Source organism: Aspergillus versicolor (assembly GCF_001890125.1).
Source record: "Aspergillus versicolor CBS 583.65 unplaced genomic scaffold ASPVEscaffold_4, whole genome shotgun sequence".
In the NCBI taxonomy this organism is placed as follows: Eukaryota; Fungi; Ascomycota; class Eurotiomycetes; order Eurotiales; family Aspergillaceae; genus Aspergillus; species Aspergillus versicolor.
In genome coordinates this window covers 910,301-930,376 of record NW_024467527.1, presented here as the reverse complement: position 1 = coordinate 930,376, position 20,076 = coordinate 910,301, and the positions used below count along the sequence as shown (strand labels likewise).

At 51.3% G+C, this 20,076-nt stretch overlaps 9 protein-coding genes across 9 annotated transcripts; 4 read left to right on the top strand and 5 right to left on the bottom strand.

Annotated features, from left to right (window-relative positions):
* Positions 1-1,277: 1,277 nt before the first annotated feature.
* Positions 1,278-2,317, bottom strand: ASPVEDRAFT_82882 (HVA22/TB2/DP1 family protein; the record flags this gene model as incomplete). The annotated part of the gene is made up of 2 exons (XM_040817277.1): positions 1,278-2,223; positions 2,286-2,317. The coding sequence occupies 2 exons, from the start codon at positions 2,315-2,317 to the stop codon at positions 1,278-1,280; spliced, it is 978 nt and encodes a 325-aa protein (XP_040667120.1).
* A 421-nt stretch (positions 2,318-2,738) lies between these two features.
* Positions 2,739-4,423, top strand: ASPVEDRAFT_40914 (NRDE family protein). The gene is made up of 2 exons (XM_040812234.1): positions 2,739-3,191; positions 3,287-4,423. The coding sequence occupies exons 1-2, from the start codon at positions 3,126-3,128 to the stop codon at positions 4,235-4,237; spliced, it is 1,017 nt and encodes a 338-aa protein (XP_040667119.1). The 5' UTR covers positions 2,739-3,125; the 3' UTR covers positions 4,238-4,423.
* A 98-nt stretch (positions 4,424-4,521) lies between these two features.
* Positions 4,522-6,408, bottom strand: ASPVEDRAFT_150183 (cytochrome P450; the record flags this gene model as incomplete). Its single annotated transcript, XM_040808230.1, has 2 exons — positions 4,522-5,950; positions 6,013-6,408. The coding sequence occupies 2 exons, from the start codon at positions 6,406-6,408 to the stop codon at positions 4,796-4,798; spliced, it is 1,551 nt and encodes a 516-aa protein (XP_040667118.1). The 3' UTR covers positions 4,522-4,795.
* Positions 6,409-7,298: 890 nt separating this feature from the next.
* On the top strand, positions 7,299-8,399 carry ASPVEDRAFT_28019 (uncharacterized protein; the record flags this gene model as incomplete). The annotated part of the gene is made up of 4 exons (XM_040810069.1): positions 7,299-7,560; positions 7,639-7,962; positions 8,020-8,126; positions 8,184-8,399. The coding sequence occupies 4 exons, from the start codon at positions 7,299-7,301 to the stop codon at positions 8,397-8,399; spliced, it is 909 nt and encodes a 302-aa protein (XP_040667117.1).
* A 373-nt stretch (positions 8,400-8,772) lies between these two features.
* On the bottom strand, positions 8,773-11,460 carry ASPVEDRAFT_61765 (biotin--[acetyl-CoA-carboxylase] ligase BPL1). Its single transcript, XM_040815582.1, has 5 exons — positions 10,997-11,460; positions 10,304-10,940; positions 9,687-10,259; positions 9,368-9,639; positions 8,773-9,312 (listed from the first exon to the last, which is right to left on the bottom strand). Exons 1-5 carry the CDS (start codon positions 11,052-11,054, stop codon positions 8,807-8,809), a joined length of 2,046 nt encoding a protein of 681 aa, XP_040667116.1. The 5' UTR covers positions 11,055-11,460; the 3' UTR covers positions 8,773-8,806.
* ASPVEDRAFT_82877 (uncharacterized protein) lies at positions 11,164-11,629 on the top strand (the record flags this gene model as incomplete). The annotated part of the gene is made up of 4 exons (XM_040817276.1): positions 11,164-11,231; positions 11,294-11,325; positions 11,388-11,452; positions 11,561-11,629. 4 exons carry the CDS (start codon positions 11,164-11,166, stop codon positions 11,627-11,629), a joined length of 234 nt encoding a protein of 77 aa, XP_040667115.1.
* Positions 11,630-12,196: 567 nt separating this feature from the next.
* ASPVEDRAFT_117690 (putative mitochondrial genome maintenance protein Mgm101) lies at positions 12,197-12,788 on the top strand (the record flags this gene model as incomplete). Its single annotated transcript, XM_040805628.1, has 2 exons — positions 12,197-12,459; positions 12,536-12,788. Coding segments are annotated over 2 exons (516 nt in total), but the record flags the coding sequence as incomplete, so codon positions are not given.
* A 463-nt stretch (positions 12,789-13,251) lies between these two features.
* ASPVEDRAFT_52302 (serine/threonine protein kinase) lies at positions 13,252-16,076 on the bottom strand (the record flags this gene model as incomplete). The annotated part of the gene is made up of 2 exons (XM_040814618.1): positions 13,252-15,399; positions 15,453-16,076. 2 exons carry the CDS (start codon positions 16,074-16,076, stop codon positions 13,252-13,254), a joined length of 2,772 nt encoding a protein of 923 aa, XP_040667113.1.
* A 997-nt stretch (positions 16,077-17,073) lies between these two features.
* On the bottom strand, positions 17,074-19,507 carry ASPVEDRAFT_82874 (NADAR family protein; the record flags this gene model as incomplete). Its single annotated transcript, XM_040817275.1, has 2 exons — positions 17,074-17,852; positions 18,592-19,507. The coding sequence occupies 2 exons, from the start codon at positions 19,505-19,507 to the stop codon at positions 17,074-17,076; spliced, it is 1,695 nt and encodes a 564-aa protein (XP_040667112.1).
* Between the last annotated feature and the right edge of the window lie 569 nt (positions 19,508-20,076).

Here is a 20,076-nt window from a genome sequence, read left to right as displayed (position 1 = left end):
AACACAAGCTGTCAAAACCCTGCAGGTCCTGGATCAATTCACAGTAGTATCCTTCTGATTTGCCTTCACCTAGAATCTCTCTCCTCACTACTTTCTCCTCCTTAAAGTGGTTACTTCCTGGCCAGAATCTATAAATTTCCATCGGGTGGAGGCGGCAAAACGGCCTGCCAAGACCTGCCGGAGTATTGTTCTGGAAATAATCAATTATTCAAACCCTTCCAATCTGGCACGCAATTCTCTTGTATTAGACTGTTGCTATTATTCAAATCCATTTCCTAAGCAAAATAGAATGCTCAAAAATACCATCTTGCAGGTCTGGCCATCCGAGTTTTAAGCGCCAACGCCAAAGCTCACATACTCGAGTCCTCATCGCCACAAAACCTAATACAGTCTCATACACGTATCAGTTCGTGTTCTGAGCCACCTTCATCCGCTCCCACGAATAATACCGTTTACCCATACGGTATGCGTATTCCTAGCCTCGCCGAGTCGCTTTGTGCCACTTCTGGGCCAAATTCGGCCTCACTTGCTACAGTGCCCTTTTTAGCCTCGTCAAAGCACACTACACCGGTAGCGCCGCAACAGCGGCACAGAATTCCCCCTCCCCCCACGCTGCGTCAACAGCATACTGACATCCGTACTCGAAGTCAACTGAGTCGACTGAGTCGACGGAGTGACTCACGAACTCAGCCTCTCTGATTAAACTAACACGACCTCCCTGCGTTTCGGGCCTCGCCGCCGGACCAAACAGCACTTATTGGATATCGTCGGGCCTGACTCTTCGTCTTACTTGTCGCGTGTTCGGAGGGGTGAGGCAAGCCTAACATGCTGGCTGCTGACCGATGTGATGTCACTGAAAGTTGGCCAGTTGCCTGCCCAGACACAGCGAATGTCTTATGTCCGAGAGTTGTCAGTGGCGGCTTCCACAAAATCATACTAAAGCATGTCAAGCAGAAGCACGGGCAGTAGATCAGGTAAAAAAATTAATGGGAATTCGGAAATGAATCTTAGTGGCTCCCAGGGGCTTTTACATGAGCATTTCGACACACATGACGTACGTACGCGGTTGGAATCGGATGCTCTTGAATAATATTGACAGAGTTCCTCCATGTTGGTTCTGAGCTTATTTCTTAGGCACATACATGCATAGTCCTAGCATTATTATTGCTTGACAGATAACCCATTTGATCCATATTTGGATTCCTGTTTGACAGTCTTAACACCGAGATAGTAAATACTTAGCATATGAGGCACATTTTGCAAACCACGGTTCTTTTCTAGCGACCGTCCCTTGCGCGAGCAATCGCATCTACAGCTTGCATCGCGAAATCCACCCCAGAGGATGATCCAGGGTGCTGTTGGTCACCGGTCCCGAACCAACCCCCGCTTGGACGCGGTGATCGATCGCGGGTATCTTCATGTTCGATGTGATCGAACGAGTTATCGCTGCGGTTCTTCCTTAGGGGTACGCCGCCGCCGCCACTGCCATAAGCAAGACCTTCGTCTTCGTCTCTGCTAAGGTTACGCTCCTCCTTCATGATGGCATCACGGAGCACATCCAGCATATCACGCTGGTTGGAGTAGAAGCTTGCCTTCTCCGCACGGGACTTGGACTCGAACTCTCGCGGGAGGAGAGATCCGCTGGCAGAAAGCTCCTCTGCGCGAGCTTCCTGGCTTTTCCCTGGGGCTGTCACAGAGGCCACAGCAGAGCTGATGGCCGAATACCAGTCATTGGCGGGGGCGGGGTTGTTGCCGCCCACGGCCGAGGGGAGGTTGAAGCGTGATAGAAGCGACTGGGCGTAAGAAGATGTAGTAGCTGGCGGAGGAGTTGCCGGACGCTGCGGAGGAAGACCCAGCACGCGCTCCCTGATAAAGTCGATTACTTGGTAAAAGTACTGGAGGCCCAGTGCTTTAGCACGCTCGTGGAGGGTACCGATCAATTCTTCGATATCACGTTCGTGCTGTGCCAGGAAAGGGTCCACATAGCCCTGGTATAGGATCCGGGCACCCTGGGTCTGCGGGAGAACCAGGTACGCGAAGAAGCCGAGCCGGATCCAGCTGTAAAAGGGAAACCATCCCAGAATGAAAAACGTCCACGACTCAGCCATGAGAATGGCGGAGAGAACCACCCAGTACATCAACCATGGTGCTAATTGGTATGGATCCGATGAACGAAGAGCTTTATAGGAAGCGAAGATGGGAAGAAGGATGGTCAGAATGGAGCTGCAGTGATGAGGCTAATCAGCATGAAGTTAGAAGAGATATGGGATCGGCGTTACACATACGAAAGTAAATCCGCGATTATCCCGAAGAACATCTTGGGCAATTGCGTCGTTCGATATATTGTGTTTAAGGATACACCGAGGAAATTGTCCCAGGCGATGAATGGACAGAATAATCGTGCTGGTTGGATGTGCAAAGCCCACAAAGCTTATCGAAGTTGCCTAGCTGCGGGGTACGGAGGCACAAGAATCAGATCGAGGGAGATGGCCAAGTAGCGAGAGGGCGGCCAGCGCGAAGGAATTGTGTGCAGCCTGTATATATGAAGTCGGATAGGCGAGAAAAGAAAAGAAGAGCGAACTGAGACAAGCGACGAAGATAAAATTGGAGCCTCCGGCTTTGCGGGTGTGCGGAGTGTGACCAATTCGGGCGCTGGGCGTACCGTAAGCAGCGACTTGGTCTCAGCCCTGCGGATGCACTTGTGAATTAGTATTCTGGTATGGCTGGATAGGCCTCGTCTTGTTGCCCTCGTAGCCTTGTGTAAGTGAAGTTTGACTATATGAATCTATCTCCCATCGCAGCTTCTCACATTCTGGTGAAAGCCCGCCGTCGTTGACGTCATGGCCAAAACAACTCCATGTGATGACTCGACATTGCTATACATACTCTGGTTCATTACTTAGAGTATATTCAGTGCTTTTCGTTAGCTATCCTCAATCGTCCAGATATCAGTTCGGATTTTCAGACTAGCATTGTTCGCCTGAAGTGAACGTTGACGCCCATTTGTTGTCCTGCACGTGCCCAACGACCAGCCCCGGACGCTCGTTCTCACCCGCCAGACTTCATCCTCTTTCCTCCCAATCCTCTTTCTCTGCCTTACTATCCTCTCAATATAAATTGCAGCCATGTGTATCGCCTTAATATCAACAGCTCATCCGTCTTACTCTCTCATAATAATCAATAACAGAGATGTACACAACCCCAACCCCAATCCAAACCCCAAACTCAAACCTAAACCTAAGAAACAAGTAATGCCAAACAAGAACCTAACGATACAATCAACCAGGAATACCTACGCCGCCCAACTGCCCCAGCAGATTACTGGCCACCCCCAAACACGCGCATCCTCGGCGGCCGCGACCTTGCCCGTAAAACCCAAGGAACCTGGATGGGAATAACCCGCACCGGCAAAGTCGCCATCCTAACAAACTACCGTGAACGCACCTCAGACGCGGCTACGGGCCAGCAATCGCGGGGCGCAATTGTCAACAGCTGGCTCACACGTACCCCGGATCACCCTACAACCGAGTATGTCGAGGAGATGGTGGCTAGCCCCACAGCTCGCAATGTCGGCGGGTTCAGTCTTGTGTGTGGGTACGTGAGTGAGCCGTTGGCGATTGTATCGAACCGATCAAGCGACATGGATCAGATTACGTGGATTGCAGGTGAAAAGGGACAGACAAAGGGGTTGAGTAATACGGTTTTCGATGATAGGAGCTGGCCCAAGATTCTGGAAGGGGAGAGGCTCGTCGATGAGGCGATTGAGGGGCATGTTAAACAGGAAAAGGGAGAAGGGGACGAGGAGTTGTTGATCGAGAGGTTAATCGAGGTGCTGAATACGAATTCGCTACCACAGTTGGGTGGCGATGCGACAGCGGAGGATTATCTTCCGTACTTTAGGAGGAGTATATTTATCCCGCTTATTGGGAGAAGAGAGAGACCAAAGGCCCCTGCTGCGGCTGGGGAGATTGCAGCATCGAGTTCGGGGCAGTCACCCTGTGCTGATGGACATGCGCATGGAGCGGCATCAGAATCTGTCAAGGAGCCCGAGGCTGGGCACGATATCCTCGACCAGTCATATCTACATGGTCCGTACGGAACACAAAAGCAAACGGTCATACTTGTTCGGAGAGACGGACGAGTGAGGTATTTCGAGCGCACTCTCTACGATCAAGAGGCCAAGGCTGTCCCTATCGGCCAGGGAGACAGGTCTTTTGAGTTCCAGGTGACGCGATGAACCCCATTTATGCGTCCGCTACTTATCCGTCATACCTACAGACCCTTCAGCGTGTTCCGTCTTTATTATAATGATTTCATGGATCATGAGCGGTATGATTATAGAGACCCGGTACATATTAAATCAAAACTATTTCGCTTTGAATCTGGCCCACTGGTCTGCTTGCTGTGTCTGACAGTTACGGGTGACAGTCACAATTATTATATGTGCTTGCAGTTTGCACTGCAGATGCAAAATGTACAGCTACTGGCTAATCCAGGAATCCATCGACTGTTAAAGGGGTTGTCATATTTTGTAACCACTCCCTTGAGAGAGAACAAGGTAAAGTCATTATCACTAAGCTACTCAGCCAAGCAGCTATCGTCAAAGAAAACAACAGGCTTCTCATGAATGTGGGAATTCGCAATCAGATAAATCGTCGGAAGCTAACAGATTATCGCAACACCATAGCATCAGGTCGTGTAACTACGTCAAACCAAGTCTCTGCACCACGCCATACCAATCAGGGTATCGGTTGGAAACACGCAAGGAGACAACAAAAAAGAAAAAACGGACAACTCACGCCGCGGCCTCATGTAACCGCACAGTGACGGGGTCACCGGGCGCCAGTGTCACACTCAAGCCATAGTTGATTTCCCGGCCCGGATAGACGTCCTCGATAGCGTCAAAGCGCTGAAGCAGTCGAACGAGGACATAACCCGCCTCGGTGAGAGCAAACTGCTGTCCAATGCAGAGTCTCGGCCCACCGTTGAAGGGGAGGTACTCCCAGCCTGCTCTGCGGTCGAACCAGCGGTCCGGGTTGAATTCCTCGGCATCCTCGCCCCAGAGGTCCTTTCTGCGCTGGGTCACGAACGGGCTGTATGTGACGACCTGGCCGGCGCGGAGATAGACGGGCTGTTTCCCATCAGACCCACCCCCTTGCGGCAAGAATGTGTCCTGCGTTGCCACGCGGCGGTTGACAGGCACGACTGGGAAAAGGCGGAGCACTTCATTCATGAAGTACTGCAGGTAGCGGCAGGATTTCAGAGACGCAAAGGTAATATTATCACGACTCGGGGAGTAAGGCCCAAAGTCTGTGAGGATGGTCTTGCGCAGTTTCTGGAAGAAGCTTGGGTGACGGGCAAGCATCTGGAGGGACCAGCTGAGAAGTGACGCTGTGGTATCCCGGCCGGCGAGCAGGATGTTGAGGAGCTGAGAGCGCAACTCGATGGGATCTTTGGTTGTCATGGCCAGAGCTTCTAGAAAGACATAATTGGAAGAAAGCGGCTTCCCCTCTACTGCTGCCTTGAGCGCAGCGTGGACAAAGTGGTCGACATAGGCGTGCACCTTCTTGTTGATATCTCGACTTTCCTTGTTGTCGACAATCCAATGGAGCTTTTCGAAGCGAGCGCGCTGCGCCACATACCACTGGCCCCTATCGAAGTTGACAGAGAAGTGATCAGAGGGAAGCTTTCCCCCGTTGTGAAGAGCTTCTTCCTGACTGCCGGAGCTTTCGCCAAATAGAAACTCGGTTGCCGAGTCGATTGTCAAACGGAAGAATATGCCCTGGATGTCGGTAGCAGAGGTCCAACCGGTGATGGGGTCTACAGGCATCGCCTTCATGGCTTGCTGAACATGGTTCTCTTCCAGATCTAGGTCACTGATTTGCTCGCGAGTGAATTGCGGGCGAAGCAGAGCCCGAGAATGCGACCAGAGCTCACCGTCAGAGGTAAACTAGAAGAGCTGTTAGCGTCGGGCAGATCAATCCATCCCCATCCGCTGAAGATAGTGCTTACAATTCCAGCTCCCAGCAGTGGGAGAAGCGTATGTCGGCGTCCAGGGCCGAGCTCGAAATCCTTGAATTTAGTGGCAAGCATGGCCTGGACATTCTGGGGATCGCACGTGAAGACGATCTCGCTGCCCATCTGGCGGATGCGAAAGGTGGTGACCATGCGCTTCTCACGCGTTGACATCTTCTCAACGCGGCGCTGAAGCAATAAGGGAATGCCCTTCACCTTGTCGGCCTGCAGGGCCTCTTTCAGGCTTGAGATTCCCACAATGTCTGTGGGATAGCGAGGAATAGGGGCGCATCTTAAACCGCGCGCCTTGCGGGAGTGAGCCCAGGCAGACCAGGCATATTGGAGGGCGAGCAGACCTGCTGCAAGCGCGAGGATGAACGGCAACGACAACATGGTGGATGGCAGCCAGAAGCTATACACAGTAGAGGGAGAGCTGATATATAATCGAAGCCAAGAAAAAAGTTGGACTTCGGGGGTGTATAATAATCGTGCCTCGGGAGAACGTGAAATGGTGGAGAAGAAACAAGTCGCAGTGGGTCGGACAGTGTGACGTGAACTCTAATAAAGGCCTTCTCGTTGGATGGAAGTTCCACTCCTCCTCCTTGTCGATTATTAGGCGAGAGGGGATATGAGAGTTTGCTCTGCATAGTGCCCTGCTCATCGCACTTTATGCAAGCCCTGCGCTAAGTCTGGTCCCACCCAATATCGGGCACGCCAAGATCTGCATCCAGCAATATGGTTGGTGAGCTTGTATAGATCTGTCCAGAGATCGAGATCCTTTGAGAAAAGTCAGATATCAACTAAGCATTTGTTGTATTAAAATAATCTAAAGACAGTAGAAATCAGTGCTGGGTATAGTAGATTCATATAACATGGTCGAGTAAGGTCTCAAATATCGACTATCTCGGTTTATATATCGCCATATCACTGATGAACTGCTTGCAATTCATTTATACCAATCCAGATCCATTTTATTTTAGCGTTTCCTGCCTTTAATATGCTTTACTATTGCAGGTACTGTTCCTTGCTGATTTAAGCTCTGGTATAAGCTCCGTTCCAGAGTGTCGTCGAGTCTATACACATCCCTATGACTCTTCGAACCTTGAGTTAAACGAGTTTTTGCCAGGTCCTCAGGAACATGCTTCCGAGTATCAGGAGCACGTCTCTTAGTATGTCCCCCCTGTAGACGCCAGCCTTCTCACTCTCATCTTCTTCCATCTATCCTCTGTTCACTACTCTATCAAAGAATCCACACAAATACCACAAAAGCAGCACCAGTCAACATGGAATCCTGCAATAATTTCACATACCAAGTTTTCTCGCTCATCGAAAGACACAAATTTAATTTCGAGGTCAAAAAGGCGAACAAAACGTACGAGAAGCGAGCCATACCTAGGAAGCTGGGCCGTGGACGACGCGAACACGGACCAGACGATTACATGGTTCCCTATTGCTACAACCTTGAATCCAGAAGTATTAGACAAATCAAGAAGCAGTGGACTATTGGCACATCTCTGAAAACTTTCAAGCTGGCCAACTATCTCAGTAAGTCATCTGCAGGCAGTTCCACAACTTTTGTAAATCCATCTCTATCCCAGGGCTGAGCTAACCTCGCTACCACAGAGACAATCTGGGAACTTCCTCAGAGAATCAAAGATGAAAGGGCCGCGATAAAATATAAAGTCGACCTGCTGCTATGGAGCGCTACAACTATCGCCAAAAGGGACACGGAGTGCGAGGACCTTACGGCCACAAGGATGGTTCGACTCACCGAGAAGCGGAAAATGAGTATGCCATTCATGAGCAACGGCTTCCAGCTTCAGCTCGAAGGGCAGGTCGACAATGTGATATTCGCTGGAGATGAAGGAGATCTTGATGCCACTCTGATTGTCTTCAGAGCAACAAAGCCAGGACGCGCTCAAGTCTGGACTTTGCTCAAGCTAATGGGTAAGTATTCTAATTCTCTAACCATTATATACAATAGAGAATCTCACATCTGTCTAGCAACAATTCACCATGCCCGGAAGCTCGCTGGGAAAGACTCTGAAATCTACGGTATCGCCACAGACAGCCGCGAATGGGCGTTCGCCCACATCAACAGCAAAAGCCAGGTATGCATCCTTAATCTAAAACCGGAAAACAGTAAACTGATACGTCTCTCTTCATAGTACTCACTCTGGTTCCTATCATGGAAATACGATTCCCCAGACGTTGTCGCCCACGTCATGCGGATCATCGATTATTCGATTACTCGTGCCGAAGCCGCAGTTAGGGCTCCCTCTAATAGACCTACTACCGGCCGAGTAACGGGCTGTAAAATCTTTGACCCCAAGGAATTGATCTATTCTCCTCTGGAAGAGTCTGAAGAGGAAGGATACGATTAGGGCGGGTTTGGTTTACTGCCTCTGACATGCATTGGAGTTTTGAGTTTTTGGATGGGGTACACATGTTTGCTGATCTATCCTGTTGCTTGTTTGTTTGACGAAGTCATGTCCTGTTACGATTATTATGAATGTACGGAATTGCTATATTTTTGTCTAATTGTTTCGCGATGCCCAGTTTTGATGCTCAGTTTCGTTCGTTGTCATGTGTCCATCTCAATGTGAATCTGTGTCACAAAAGCCAGGAGCCATCCTCTGTAGAAGTAAGTCGTAAATATGGAGACAAATACAAATGTAAATAGTGAAGATCTTGTGAAGCGCCCCATTGGACTTTATACATCTAGTTACGAATTATACTCTACTGCGGTCGTGAATATCTAGAGAATTTCATGGCTATTGTATCTATCCTATTAGTTAATCTTCCTCTTCACAAGTCCCCGCATGAAATCAAAGCTGTTGCTATCACTTTGCAATTGCCATACCCGTCCTGTAGGCCGCTCATCCCAGCCAAGTTCCTCAGCAAGTAGCAGCCCGTAATCACGAGTCACGCCCTTAATCTTTGCACGCACCCCGCCCTCTGCCTCGAGCGTAACGATCTGGTTCGTATGGAGCCATGCATCGTAGTACATCTCCTCGAAGCTGCGGTCAAACCCTGTCCGTAGGAATCGGATATGCAGGTCCTCGAATACGGTGAGGATACGGGCCAGGAGTTTCTCTAGGGTAACTGGAGCGGCCCTGCGGCCTACAAAGCGGGAAGCTAGCGCCGCTATAGATGTTGTGGGAAGGGCATTTGTGGTGTTGATGCCAATACCGACGACAGACGTGTATTCGTTCGATGAATATTGCGAGTTTACTAGGATGCCACAGATTTTCGTATACTGCTTCTTGTGCTCAGGTTGTTCGGGGTCCAGTGCGTCTGTAGAAATTAGCTCTCACCCAGTATGCTTACAGAGTGTTAATAAATAACTTACAGACGTCATTCGGCCATTTCACTTTGATGGGTATGGATTTGTAATCCTCGTCGTAGCTCTGCACACCCTGTACCACTGCCAGCGCCGCGAGGTACTGGATGAGCACGACTGGAGCGGATTGCATTTTCGCCATTGGGTGGCGCACGACCGTGGAGAACATGAGAGATCCGGCCGGAGACACCCAAACGTTGGAGCCTCTACCTCGTCCGGCTACCTGGGTAGTGGCGGTTGCAGTCGTACCGGCGGGAAGATTGCGCAGGAGCTTACCATTTCTACTGAGGTTAATAAGACTCGCGATCCAAACAGTTTTGATACATACTTTTCGAGAACCGTGTTAGTACTGGTCAAAACCTCGCCGTACAAGAGATTTGAGCCAAAGAGCGAGGCGCCTTCCTTTGATTTCGCCTGATAATCTCGGAGATGAGTGTAGAATGCATGATGGTTAAAATATGGGGTCATTTTTGATGACGGGATATCGTCATGAACAACCAGACGTTTGATAATGGCCTGATAGTCCACGATTCCTTCACTTTCAGTGGTCTCGGATCCGGAATCTTTGGATTCTGCGGGGAGGGACTCCGCGAGAGATCCCATACTGTATACACCAGACTTTTCAATCTTAAAGGTGTCGTACTCGTCTTTCAGGTATTCGCCGTCGCCGACTAGTTGTTCAAGCGATTTTAGCACCCGTTCTGTATCACCAGAAGACGATGAGAAATGCAAAGACGATAGGGAGGGCACATGCGTTGTGTCTTGCGCAACCTGCAATCCCAGCTTCAACAGACATGCTTTCAGAAAGTCGGTTCGGGCTTTATCGTCCGCGGCTAATGCTTCAATGGTTTCAGCGTACTCGGGGCCTCCGTTCTTAGGATTGAGATTGACGGCCGCGAATCTATCGGGTCAGCGCTCGCCCCAGCTAGATTACGTGGTACTCACTCGGGATGCGGCCCAGTTAGGATAGCTGCACCGTCGCCCACAGGGCAATAGACCACCGCTGCAGCCCCAGAGCCAGGATTGACATTGAGACGTTCAGCGTAGCTTGCTAGGACCTCGATGCCCTTGTCCGCATATGAGGGTGCATCAACAAATACCCCGCCGCCATTGTAATAGGACCGGAAATTCGTCGGAACAGCGCCGGAGTTCAGCGACTCTTTCGAGACCGTCAGTTGCGCAGCCCGCGCACCAGCCTCACTATGGTAGACGAAACCACGGAATGCTCCGCCGCGACAGGTTCCAGGGTAGAAAGCGAGCTCGCGGTCACCGATAACTTGCAAGGTCTTATCGCCCACTTCGAATTCGCAGTGCTTAGTCCCGTAGTATCCTCCGGCGCAGAAACCAATGTAAGCACCTCCGCGGCGAACGAATTGCTCAATCCTGCGATTGCCAGCGCCATTGAGGGCACGGCAGTAGCCTAGATCCGCACCGCCTGGTATTACGAGCAAGGCACATGTAAGTGTCCATGGCTCTTTGATGAGCATCTCCGCTGTAACGGGAATCACGGCATAGTGGGCAGCGAGGAGGCGGCGGAGGGTGTAGAGGCAGTGGCGGACGGATTCGACGGTGGTGCCATCACCTAAGGAATTACCGGTTAGCCAGGTAATGTCATTTAGGCAAACAGGAGGTGCATACCGGAATAGACCAGTACATTGATCTTCGTTCCCGCGGTGTTGGTATTTGTCGTCGCCATAATTGCTGTCGCGGGGAAGTTGCACCTCGGAAGAGAGCAGAAGATAAGATCGGAAGTTGACTCAATTCCTCCTCCTTCACCTGCGGTTACTATCGGCCCGTCAATCGCAATGATATCGAAAAAAGAAGAGAAGCCCAAAGTGGCTGCAGAGGTTGACGACGATGAGCCTGACGACTGGTAAGATTCTAAGTTCCCTTTCTGCCCTTTTCTCCTGCGATGCTGACCGGTTGACTACGTAGGGACAAGCGGATCTTCAGCACTGGTTGCGCAGGTACGCATTCGCCATCAACCATCTCACAATTTAAGGACGAGTCTCACCCATATACTGTCTAGTGGAGCAAGATAAGTTGAATGAATGCTACTGGGCTAAAAAGGACTGGAGGAGCTGTAAGAAGGAGGTGAGCCATGCCCATCACCACCTCGCCGGACCTTACATCTCCCCAATAATTCATATGAATAGCATCCGATCCATATGTTGTTTCTCCGAACTAACCTACTTTGATTAGATGGAGCGTTTCCGCGAGTGCTGGAAGCGACAGGGTAACGACGAACGCACCCAGACCAAAGACGCCTGAGGTCCCTCTTAACCAAGTAGCCACATCCCACGAGCGCATACTCTGTACAACAGCTAGCAATTTTTATCCTGTATATTAGAAGGGCATCTTTAGACCAGAGACAGCCTGCTATGTTAATCTATCCTCACTCTTTGTTTGAACTCATCAAAATATATCACGTGACCACATCGCAGCTCAAACAGCTTCAAGCTCCCGCTCACTCTTCTTCATCCTCATCCCGATACCAGTATCACCATGGCCTTTCTCCGCACTCTCCAGGCCTCGGAGCCTCTTCTCCAGCGATCAGCGATCTACCGAGTTACCCCTCGCCGCATCGCGTCTCTCAACCCCCAATATACGCGCCCAGCAGCCAACAGATCGTTCACCCAACGCTCATACCCTCAACAATCCCAATCCACCTCGACCACAACAACACCAAAACCCAGCTCCACGACCTCAACCCCATCCCCTGCGGCGGCGCGCGCCGAATCGATCGCCTCTCAACCGACCCCCACCAGCGCAACAACATCGAACATCTCCAAAACCGGCTTATCAGACAAACCGCTCGAGCTTGACAATACCCCGGCCGAGAAGATTGACTGGACGCGATCCTTCCACGGTCTCTCCGCAGAGCCCTTCCCCAAAGAAGTCGCCGATATTCTCCTCGCAGAGACCAGCGCTGAGGAAGTCGAGATCAAGCCCGATGGCATCTTATATCTACCCGAGATCAAATACCGCCGCATTCTGAACCGGGCGTTTGGACCCGGTGGATGGGGCCTGGTCCCTAGGAGTGAGAGCATTGTTACCCCAAAGACGGTAACGAGGGAGTACGCTCTAGTATGCAATGGGCGGTATGTACCCTCTCTACTCCTGCTTTCAATCCTTACCTATTGTACGTCTTTAACTAATATTATTTTCGACGAACAGCCTCGTCTCCGTAGCCCGCGGCGAACAAGACTACTTCTCCCCCGACGGAATCCCCACTGCGACAGAAGGATGCCGATCCAACGCACTGGTGCGGTGCTGCAAGGACCTAGGAATCGCAAGTGAGCTATGGGACCCGCGATGGATCCGCAAGTTCAAGGCCCAGCATACGCGCGAGGCCTTTGTCGAGCACGTAGTGAACCGCAGGAAGACCAAGATCTGGCTTCGCAAGGACGATCCGGTTTCTTACCCGTGGAAGGAGACGAAATAGATGATCTATCAATATATATAGGAAGTGTATTATAGATAACGTGGACTGGGCGTGTAAGATAATGTGGATGTGCATATTTGGATTTAAATGCTGCTGTGATACCCATAGCATAGCACCACTTCCCAAGCAGTCAGGGATAATTATTTCATTACGTTACATGTATGATAATCTTAAATAAGAGAAGGAAATCAATCTCCAATGACTTTGCAAATAGAACTCCGAAAATTAATCCAAATTACCATCCTGACGCTGGCAGTACTGTAACCTTAATAACTAGCCTATCTAAGTAATTTCGCTCCTAAGTAAATTCACAATCACTTAAAAAAATAAAAAAAAAATCCAACCGTGAAACTCCACCCATCCCTATCCATGTTCTACAGTTTTTGTTGAGAATACAGGGAAGAAAATATCATATCACATCACGGACCGACACTTGAGAAGGTCACGCTTAAAACCTGCGCGATTCGTAATGCCTCCTCTGCTCTTCAGTCATATACCGCGGATCATGAGGCGGGTGCTCCGGCGGAGTTGGCGCATACTCGTAAACCTGGGGTAGAGGATGGCCCTGGATTCTGGACGGGTCCATCTCCTCGCCGTGCTCTAATGGGTGCTGTGCAGCAGAGGGCTCGGCCTGGTCATGATACCCGTCAGAGTAGTTATACGGGTTCAGAGGCTGGGGGTGCAGAGCCGCCGGCGTCTGGAGCGGTGGAGGCTGCAGATGGGAAGGTAGAGCGGGTTCTGTGGGCGAAGGGATAGTATTGCTGGTGCTACTGCCTGCCTTGCGGCGGCCAGTAGAGGCGGTTGAAGCACCGCGGGTGAGAGAGCCGTGGTTGACGCTGAGATGGCGTTCGGCGATCGGGGACGAGGCGGAGCTGCGGTAGTACTCTGCGTCGCCGCCGCTTGCTGGGGACTGAGGGTTTTTGTATAGGTCGTGGCTTCCGTTGTTGTTGAGGGTGCTTTCACTGTAGGTGCTAACTGCGGCGCCGGCGCCGCGGCGTTGGACGGATCCCGAACGGCCAAGGTCGATACCGGTGGATTTGGATGTGTCGGGCAAGGCGTTGTCGGTGGCAGAGCGGCGCGTCCCTGTGGATGGCTGGCGTTTGGGGGATTCCTTGTCATCAGGCTTGCCGTCATCGGGCTTATCGTCGGAGTTGTCGTTATCTTCAGCAGGGGTTTCTTCAGTCGCAGCTCCAGGGGCACGGATCGGAACCTTGCGAACAGCGGCGACCAAAGCACACATGAACTTGGTACGGCGAGCGGCACGGACGGTCTCAATGGCCCAGTTGGATTTGTGGAAAAGGCTGATTGTGATCTCCATTTTGTCGAGAGCGCCAACACCCACAACATCGATGTCAACCTCCTGCTGGAAGTCGCGGTAGTTCTCCTTGTCACGAACAAACATCTCGATTTCCTCCTTCAGAGCCTGGATTTCGGCGGTTGTCGTATCGAAGTTGACTTCAATGGTTATTCTTTCCTGCATGGCAGCAGAACGAGAGTAGTTGTCGATCCACACAGTGTTGAGAACAACGTTTGCGGCCTGGGTGAGACGGTTATCGTTCACGTTGCGGAGGACAGTGTACAACAGCGAGATACGCTCAACGATGTAAGGCTTGGTATCAATCTCTACTCGGTCCCCAATGTCGAAGGGATGTTTGACGAACAGGAAGATGCAGGAACCCAGCACCTCCTGCGCAGTAGTTGCAAAGACGAAACTAAGGGACAGAAGGGTAGTAGCACCGGCAGCGATAACAGTGCCAAATCCGCTAGTGACAAACGAGAGGAAGACAAGAAGAGCGATGATGAATGCAACCGTTGCCAAAAGGTTATCCAAAACGTGGATAGCCTGGTCGACATCATGCATACTGTGGTTCAACGTCTTGCGAGTGCGCCCAATTTCAGAAATGGCCAAGATGATCTCGTCCAGACTGATATCGCCGTTCCCATCCTTGTCTAGCATGGCAAAGGATTGCTCGGCCTCGGTTTCCTTTCCGGCTCCAAGAACCTCGATAATGTCATCAGGGTAAAGCGCTTCACGGCCTTCAACCACAAATGACATCCAGATTCGTCGGGCCAAAGCTTCGGTCGAGCGACGGCGCTCCAGCGCTTCACTGACAACAGACCGTGAGGAGCTGGCGTTGAAGACTTGCTTGCCGGTGATTTCCTGCGCAACATCGCCAATCGCACCTGAGATCTTACCACCGAATTTGCCAACATTCTGGCCTACTCCGCGAATGAACCGCAGAGGAGCAGATGAATTGGAGCGGTTATGGCCGGGTCTGCCATCTGGTAACGCAGCAAGGATGGAGTCGGAGATGATCGCATCGTCGTCGCGAAACTCTTTACAATACATGGGGAACATGCTGCGAGAGGCATCATAGAGGACCCCAACCAGGTAGACATGGCGTTTAGACTCCTTGATCCTGGCATCGAATTGCTTGCGATGATAGCTTATAGAAATAAGCTGAACAAGAGTCTTCTCACCAAGGAAGATCAAAGAGCAGACCAACAAGGCGAATAGGATGTTCTTGACGGACTTTTCCCAGGCCTTCGTCGAGGTGTCGCCATTCCGTTGGTTCCGCGCATTGTAGACCATAATCTGGAATTCTTTATTAGCGAACTGTAATTTCAATATTCGGGGGAGAGACTGACAGGTAGGAAAGTAACAAGCGAGACAATCAGCCAGAGCACTGTCGTGATGGGGAGCTCCAAGTTCCGCAGGACGAGGGCATATTTTCGTGTTCCGGAGCTAACAATTCCAGAGACGAACTGGAAAACATAAGGAATGGCTTTGGCGACCAGTTTACACACCCACAGAGATACCCAGACCACCTCGATCCAAGTAAAAAACCAGGGGAGTGAAACACCGCCAATTGTAGCATCAGGAGCGGCAGTAGCCCCAACAATGATCGGGACAGCGAGGAGAGCAGCAAGGGGAATAACATAGATCATGTAGCGAGTGATGATAGAAAAATTGAGCACGGCTTGGTAGAAACGTCCCAAGCGGTTGATCGTCCCGTCCTCTGGGTCGTTCTCCGCACGGCCAGATTTGTCGTCGATAGCTCTGCGTCGGCGATGGCCAAAACCCTGTGAGCTGGGAGGGCTGGAGGTCAACCCTCTTTTCTCGCCAGCATTGTAACTGGCTTGTTCTCCATTCGAGAAACCAGCAGACGGTGAAGCGGGAATGTTAGTTCCATTGCTGCGCGCACCAGTCTGCCCGCGGCTGGATACGTTTGTCAATGGGATGTCAATTGTGACATCGTTGGGATTTTGCATGTTGTCAGGAATCTGCTGGAAGCGATGAGACGACAGACGCTTCTCAGCGAGGCCAGGCCGTCCTGACATTGGAAGTTAAAGAAAAACGGCTGACAGCTCCAGCGCAGCTAAAAGGACGTCAAAGAGCGGATAGGGTGAGGGGGATCGGCTAGCGACTGCTCGATGAAGAGTTAGACTGAGCTAATTGTCGAGCTGGCCTCCCTTCTGGCAGAATAATTCGAAAATCGCCTTGGTTCCCTGTGGAGGGCGTGGGTCGTTGGAGTCGCGTGTGCCACTGCAATTGGGCTTGTGTAACGATCGTCGAGGCTTTAGAAGAAGCCAAAAACAGTCAAAGGCACCGCGAGCAAAGCGAGGGACTGAGGCAGCAGGAAAGACCAACACAGGCAGAGAGAGTGTGGGAGAGAAGGAGGCGAAGGTGAAAAGAGGAGTGAAAATGTGAAATGAACTGCCGGTGTCAAGAATGACAGCTGGGGAACGCGCCGGTGGTTTCAGCCTTGGGGCGAGCCGGAGAATTAGAGCAATCAATGCAGGGCAGAGTCCATTTTCGAACCCATTATCCTGCCCCAAGGAACGCCACTCCCAGGCACGAAACACGAAACCAACGAATATTCAAGGGCCTGGACGCGACCCGTGGTTGTCCACTCTACCGTTGTTTGGTGGCCCGGCATGCTGTGCGATGATCCATTCATCCCCGCTCCTGCATTCCCCATTCCTGGCTTGATGGCCATGACGACGAGGACGCGAGATGGCTCGACTCAATCGTCCCGATCGCCCTGGGATCGGACGATTTGGTTTCGTGGTGATATCAACTCGATAGTGCGCTCCACAATGGCGCATCGCTAGTGGACGAGCATCACTACGCTATTCCTTGGGATTCAGATCTTGGGGCCCAGTTCGCCGCCCACAAATTCCCCAAATAGCATCACGACAGCACAATACAATATTCACGGACCACGATGAGCTAAAGGTACGCCTCCGAGCCGCTCATCCTCTCGGTCTACTCCTCTGATGGGCTCGTCTTCTTTGCCCTCACCATCCTTGCCGCGTCATCATGAGCCCCTCCCAGCCGATTCGAGCCCCGCCAATTGGTCTTGTCTAGAATCTCTTCACTCTTCCAATCCAAACCAACACCCCAAACGCGATCACGGCGACTCCCTTCAACAAACACTCTCCGTCCACTCGCCAGATATAAACCCTTTAATTCATCATCGACCTCGGCCCGCGCTACGCACCCCGCAACCACAATTGCCCCCGACGCCTTCGTCCACAGATCATCTCTAAAGTTCGGCACTTTCCGCCCCAGCATCTTCTGCGACTTGGGCGAATTCGTGCGCATGATACGACACAGCGATGATTCCCAGAGTGCTCTTCGCTGCGCGTCTGCGGTTCGAGGAAGCGGCTTGATGTTGAGAAGCTCACTTTGTAGCTGGTCCAGAGAATTCTGGTCAATGACTGACTCGCCGAGCGGGACTGAGTCGCGCTCAAACAGCCAGGCTTTCATGGCCATCATCCATTGCTCGCCGCGGCGGAAGGGGAAGGACTCTACGAGACGCGTGGATATCGCGTCTTCGGCTGGATGTGGGATTCCGAGTGTGTCGAGTTGGGCAAGACACAGCTCGAGCGCCCGTTTCCCGGTGAAGGGCTCGGGGCTGGGATGCCAGTTGGAGAGGATACCGCGGACGAAGTAGATGTGTGAGTCCGTGACGCGAATGTTTGGGTTTGCGAGATAGCTGTTGGTCGAGGGGGTTTCTTGAGCCATGGTTTCGGTATTGTAGTCTACTCAGGTGAGTTGGGATTCGTAGATGAGATGTAGAAAGTCGCGGTCGTTCCTTGATCATATATGCCTGAGAACACATCGTATCTAATGAGGCTGTACTTGCAAGTCACCGAAGTGAGTCAGGCATGGGCCGTTAAGCTTCATCGCGTGTCATTTCTGTGGCGCAGCTGACCCACAGCCTCGTATTCGTCGTTGTCTTGCTATTTCGGGTATGCCTTGAATCAATTAAGCGATTCAAGGAGAGCTCTTTTGAGAACGTTGGATTCAGTACGTGCAACGCCTGGGGTTTGATGAAGCGCAATCCTACCGGGAGCTGACTTGATTGCTCCATCACAGCCACCTACAATAGTCGTCGCTCTGTGTACATTTGGAGGTGTTGACGAGACTACCGGGCTTTTATCCATACTTTCTCGGACGACTCAGTATATTTTATGGGTCTTGCTGTCACTGTCACAGAACTGCCAGCAGACCCACCTAGGGTTAAGAATGGTTCTATACATGAGACACGCGAACTCCTATAACAATCTATTTTATAAGTATATTTCACGGTCTAGTAGCATTATAATCATCCAGTCTACCTAAACTAAATATATCCGAGCACCTATCTAGTAAACACCCAAGAACTTCTACAAATAGGACAACTAGCTCGATCGGCCATATACAGCCAGCTATCAATGCAGCGCGTATGGAAATTAGCGCCGCATTTGGCTCTGCACCAGGACACCGAATTTAACTGACATCCTCTTTCTTCGCCCTCGCTTTCATTAACCTGGCCTCTGCCAGGGAAGTAATTCCACCATCCCCATCCTCGACACCAGTCAATATACGGGTCGGACAATGGCTCGGAATCAGTCGCATTCCATTGCCAAGAGACAGAGCTGGAATCAATCGGGGCAGGCTCCAGCAGCGAGCACAAGCATATACTGCAATCCCCCTCGACAGGCTGGCGGTGCGCCGCGGGAATAGAAGCCGGGACGGGGGGTTCAGTGTGCGAGGATTCGGCAGAGAAAGGTTCAACGAGCGTATATGTAGGGTCAATATACGGCCTGTAGGAGTAATCGAAGGGAGAGTCGTAATGAGAGTCCCAGTACTGAGTGTAGCTGTCCTCAGCGGCCGAGTCCCTCCCGCGAGAACGAGAACGGGGAAATATTTCGATTGATGAAAGGTCGGGACATAGCCTCCCTAATTGGATATCGCGGATCCGCTCTCTTAGTTCTTGCATTGTGTCCTGGATCCTCTGATATATTCGCCCGCGCCGAGATTCGACATCCAACTCTGCCTGATTGTTGTATCTATGGTCGGTTTCATAGGTATGCTCATATGGCAACGGTATCGGGTTATTGTCAAGTGCCTCGACCGCCGCGATCTCCCTCTTCCAGCGAGCAACAACCAGAGGTGCCAGACTTTGTTGATGCTCCCTACACAAAACGTGCGGGGCGATAAGTTCGAAAAAGTAGTCAACATGCCGTCCGGCGCGGAATTGCGTGGTGGCCATATCGAGGAAGGTTTGGGCGATGTCGCGGTCTCGTGGGGAGGTTTCGGTGTTGCAGCGGCGGCCTTGCGAGATGCCGTACCCAACACATCGCGGTTCTCGGGTTGGCTCTAGGCCTAGGATCCAGCAAAGGTGTGGTCTATTAGTGTATATTGATGTCATGGTTGGATTAGTATTGGTATTGAGGGTTCTTGGTGGGTGCGTAAGGAACATAGTCTTGAGAGGACTGAGCCTGGCTTTATACTAAGTACCGAGGTCGACTATACGAGATGAGGCTGACCGGGTCTGCCTATGATGCAAACGCCCATACCGCAGAAGGGTCATGCATCTGTGGCGTAAGGCTGAGTGCATTGGCGCGTATCGTTGTCAGTATACTATAGGCGCACGCCAGCAGCGCTTAGAGATCGAGATCACAAGGAGCATGTGGCGGTGCAAGAAAAACGTCTCGTGGGCAAGGGTGTTATTTGAGCCTAAACTTAGTTTATTTGATAGGATCGGTGTGTTTGGATTTCTGCGTGTTTACTGTGCCGTTTGCTCGCATAGCCTCGTTGGCGGCTGTAATGGTGTTCTCATTGGGTTCCGGTATCTTGGGAATTCAGACATGACTTATGAGTAATTTAGGGATAGCTCGTGATGTGGAATTAATTCAAGCTCATGGATGAGGTGGTTGGATAATGAAGGACGTGTGGAAGGTTGAGTTGGGATACGCCTTGACACTTATTAGTGCCAGC